Source organism: Penaeus vannamei, chromosome 9, assembly GCF_042767895.1.
Source record: "Penaeus vannamei isolate JL-2024 chromosome 9, ASM4276789v1, whole genome shotgun sequence".
In the NCBI taxonomy this organism is placed as follows: Eukaryota; Metazoa; Arthropoda; class Malacostraca; order Decapoda; family Penaeidae; genus Penaeus; species Penaeus vannamei.
Window position 1 is genome coordinate 13,513,825 of NC_091557.1, and position 5,000 is coordinate 13,518,824.

Genomic DNA, 5,000 nt, shown 5'->3' on the forward strand with positions numbered 1-5,000 from the left:
TACCCCACCACTTCTGACAGTCAGAGGGTTTTATACCAAAGTATTTTGGTAAAACCTGCACTGCTAATTCTACAGATAACCTTACTGCATGTATAGATATATATCATACTGTCTCTCCTTGTGCCTTTTGAATGACTTATTTGATCCTAATATTCACAAGATCTCTTGTAGCATTCAAAGCAAGAATGTTTCCAGGTTAGTGGCAAGAAAGTAGAATAGTGAAGTATTTATCTTGACATGCTATTGTGTAATCTAGAAAGCAAGTTTTGATTCCTGCTATTGGAGATAGATCCAGAATTTTAAAAGGAAAGTTTTATTATATCCTTTTATTTAGCTCATTGTGGCTGAGGAAAATGTTGCATTGCATTTGGAAAATCTCAAAGACTGGAGCTGGCACAATACCTCTGCAACAAGTACTTTCATAGAACCTAATCCTCATAGTCTGGACTTCCCAAAAGATGTTGCTTTATTTTCCTGTTTTATTTTATTGATAAATTAATTTACATGTGCATCACAAAAATAAAAATGTTCTTGCATAATGTTGTTGCATAATCCAACTAAAACTGAAGTAGATACTGGTTTGAGAGAAGGTTGTGAACTTTATCAGAAAATATACAGGAAAATTAAATGACTCTTTAGTTTTATTCCTTAAAAGCAATGTTGTTCATATAGTACAAATGTTCCTGAAAAAGATAATTGTAAAGTGAAAGGCTCTTGCAAAAAGCTTCTATTTAATGAAAGTTGCTTTAAAAAAACTCCAAATCTTTATGCATGTTCTGCACAGTGTTTATGCATGGTATGTTTATGCTTGCCCCTTCTGTCTTTATGTATGTGCATGTGAGTTGCATGTGCGTAATTTTTCATTGCTTTAGTTTGACCTTTGAATCTTCCATTTTATAAGAAAGACATTAGTATTTTACTTCTCCCTTCATAAACTACGTTTTTAAAATTCTTTCCCTGATTAAATGTGTTGATGTTTGTAAAGCCAGATGAATTATATGATTATGTGTCCCTCCATTTTGCTACATTTAGTCGATCTTCACATTTCTTCTTTTTTTCTTCAACCTCTTTACCCCTGAGTTTAGACGATGCTTACTTTTTTCCCCACTTTTGTGAGTAAAATCCCACAAAAAGGAACATTGAGAGATGGATGTATATTAGCTTTGGTATTTCGTGACTTGAAGTAACCGTTGATACACTAATTTATGATTAACAAATCTCAGCTTTCGTTATATTTTTTATTGTGTTGTTATTCTTATTTCTGATACTGATATAATTATCTATTTGCTGGTATGATCATCATCATTTTTATTACTTTTATTATTGTAATTATTATTAGTTGTAGTAGTAGCATTTTTATTAGTATTATTATTATCATTATAGTAAATATTGATATTATTATTATTATAATTGGTATTATAATAGTTATTATTATAATTATTGGTATTATTTTTTATATTATTATTGTTACCATCATTATAATTGTTACCATTATTTTTATTATTATTATCATTATTGTTTTATCCTTATTATTACTGTTTTTTTCATCATCATCATCATTCTTGTTATTGTTATTATCATTATTATTGGTATTCTTATGATATTATAATTATTATTATTGGTATTCTTCTTATTATTATTGTTGTTGTTGTTATTGTTGTTATTGTTGTTGTTATAATTGTCATTATCATTATTATTATTATTATTATTATTATTATTATTATTATTATTGACATTATTATTATTAACTTTATTATTATTATCATTTATGAACATCATCATCATCATTACTGTTTTATTATTATTAACAATATGAGAAAGTATTATTGTAGTTAGTATTAGTTATTACTACTATTATGATTATTTTGTGATGATGATTTGGATAATGATGATATTAGATAGCACTGCTGTTTTTTGTTATTGATGCCATAGACATTATAAGTATTGGTATTTATGGTTGTTATTATTATTGTTATTATTATTACCATTATCATTATTGTTGTTTTTATCATTACCATTATTATTATATTCACTGTCATTATTACTATCATTGTTATTATTATTTTTTAGTCTATGCATTTTTTATTATCATGATTATTACCCTTGGCATTGTTGATACTGTTGTTATACTGTTGTGTATGTATAGGTTATACTTTTTTTTATAATTGATTACTTCTTAAGTTAAATTAATATATGTAAACCACGCTTTATAAATATCACATAAAACAGCTGTAAGTTTTCCCTCTTGGTTTTGTACAATATTTCATTTATTTGGTTCCTTTTCTCCCAGATTGCTCCACAACATGTGTTACACAGTTGCATCAATATTAATCTGTGGCATTTACTTTTCAGATGCTGTAAACCCATAAATCCCAACAGAATGAGTGCTCCCATTCCAATAGTCCGAAAGGGTATCACCCTCGCCCCATTCTCCTTGGCCTCCTTCAGTTGTTCAGCTGATCGTCCCTTTACTCCATCCCCTCTCCCATCTCCCATGCCCTCCCCTCCATCTTCTCCTCCTGCCCCAAACTCTCCCTCAGGTCTATTACAGGCAGCAAAAGATACTCTACACCGTGCTGTGTCAAAACGTGGATCGAAGAATAGCGTCCTGACCATTGATGTGAGTTTTTGTTGTTTTTGTTGTTATTCTTGTTGTTATTGTTGTTGTTATTATTATTATTATTATTATTATTATTATTATTATTATTATTATTATTGCTATAGTTGTTATATTTATTGTTACTTGGAGGAGAGAAATTATGGTAAGAGATATGAAATGTTGCTATTTATTATCAGGTTTTGGGTTTATCACATCATTTTCCATGATACATGTCAACATTTTTATTTTATTACAGGAAGATATGCGTGAAATGTGTTACTTTTACTCCCAGCTGGGGTCAGATGAACGCTCAGATTTTCTGATCTATATGGCAACATCACTTTCTATCGATCATAATAATGTTCAAGAACTGATTCAGCAAAGACCACAGGCAAGTCTTTTATTGTTGATGTGTTTTACGGTTTATGAAATTATATACATGTTTAATATACTGATATTAACAATTTTCTTTGTAAATGAACTTAGCATATGATATCTATAAAAGTTAGCAACTACAGAAAGAACTATATATATATATATATATATATATATTTATATATATATACAAATATATATATATATATATATATATATATATATATATATATATATATATATATATATATATATATATATATATATACATATGTGTATACATTTTTAAATTTGTATAAAATACATATAGGAAGGGACCAGTGATGCTGACCTGGATGCCCACTTAATGCGTTGGGAGGACCGACTAAGGCAAGCTCTGCAGCCACCACATCACTGGGTGGCATCTCAAGTGTCACGGCTCTCAGGAGGTGTCAAGTTCCTTGTTGATATGCGCCAAGATTTGCTTGTAAGATGTTTCTCTTAGTACTGATGATCTTTGGGGAATTTAAGAAGAATATTTCATTTGGGTTTATTTATCTAGGCTTTTATTAAGCTCAGAATTCCTCCAGATTTTTATATCATCGTATTGGTCTTTTTTCAGTGAACTATCATTCTCTTCATTGATTTTATCCATATGGAAGAATTCAAGTCGTGATTTTTTTTATCTACCATTCTCCTGCCTACCAGGGGCATCATATTAGCTTTTTCTTGGGGGGCAAGGGTGGGTAGGAGGGAAATGAACAAAAATCAAGAAAAGTAAATTATTCTGGAGGCATAATTAAGCATAACCAGTCTTACATAGGTGCAATTTGTTTTTAAAAAGTTGTAAATTGTTGCCCTTAGGGGAAATAAGCTGGACCTTGAGGGGGGCAAGTAGAGTCTTTGTCTCGTTATTAATTTTACATAGGAATAAGCAATACTGTATAAGCTTTTTAAATTTCAGACAACACTTTACACTTCTTCCTCTGACCCAACTCACTCAGCTGCTCTTAAGACTCTTGATTCAACACTGCGAGAATTGCTCTCACTCTGGTTCACTGTTGGCCTTCTAAATGTACAGCGAATCACTTGGGAATCCTCCTGTAATATGCTGCAAAAGGTGAGTGGTATGGCCTTGTTTGAAATTTTTATTATTTCATAGTATATTCTGCAGAACCAGTGGATAGTGGTTTATAAATTTGTTTTCTGATTTCAAAAAATCATATCCAGATTTAGACCTAAGTATATGATAAAAATTGTCTCTTGACAGATATACAATGGTTTGATATTTTTATGAAGAAATTTAGGTATCACTGATTTTTTTTTAGATAAACCTCAAATCCAAATTTTTCAGTAAGAAATATTTAGTTCTAGGTATTATTTCACTTATTTTGTAGGCTAGTGCATATCAGAGAAGTAGTTAATACTGTAGCTGATGAATAGGTTTATGTTAAAATTCTTATTGCTAGATAATAGTTACTTCCAAGTATAAATATAAGTAGCTGTAGTGTTCAAAACAGCATTGATTGTATTATATTTTTCTTATATTTTTGTTGTGTAGGTCTCTGAGTATGAGGCTGTACATCCTGTCCGCAACTGGACAGATCTGAAACGTCGTGTTGGACCATATCGCAGGTGTTTCATATTCACCCACTCCTGCATGCCTAATGAGCCTCTGGTTGTCCTCCATATCTTCTTAACTAATGAAATATCAAATTCAATGGCAAAGATATTGAAAACCTCAAGAGCTCCTTCTTATGGTAAGTTGTTCTTTTGTCGCTGAAGTAGCTTTTTATATGTATAATGATTAGCTGTGTTTCTTAATTATCACTCAAATGCAAGTACTATGATTCTTTAAAATGAAACCAGGTTTATATTGTAAATGTTTAAGATTAAGATGATTCTGGAAAAATATTCAGATCAGACAGGACTAGACCCTAAATGAGTTAAGAAAAATGTGATTTTTAGGTACCTTTCATTAGTAAAGTAGAAAAGTTGATGAAAACTTTGCATTAGGGTTGGGTCGTCATACAGTTTAAGTTGCAAC

At 30.3% G+C, this 5,000-nt stretch overlaps 1 protein-coding gene across 1 annotated transcript in view; it reads left to right on the top strand.

Moving 5' to 3' along the window:
- LOC113823999 (malonyl-CoA decarboxylase, mitochondrial) overlaps positions 1–5,000 on the top strand; it is a 20,443-nt gene that overhangs the window by 4,960 nt on the left and 10,483 nt on the right. Inside the window, exons 2-6 of the mRNA XM_027376735.2 lie at positions 2,353–2,620; positions 2,856–2,994; positions 3,289–3,440; positions 3,918–4,073; positions 4,515–4,713. Coding sequence (XP_027232536.2) covers positions 2,353–2,620; positions 2,856–2,994; positions 3,289–3,440; positions 3,918–4,073; positions 4,515–4,713 — 914 coding nt within the window. The remainder of the gene's footprint in view (positions 1–2,352; positions 2,621–2,855; positions 2,995–3,288; positions 3,441–3,917; positions 4,074–4,514; positions 4,714–5,000) is intronic.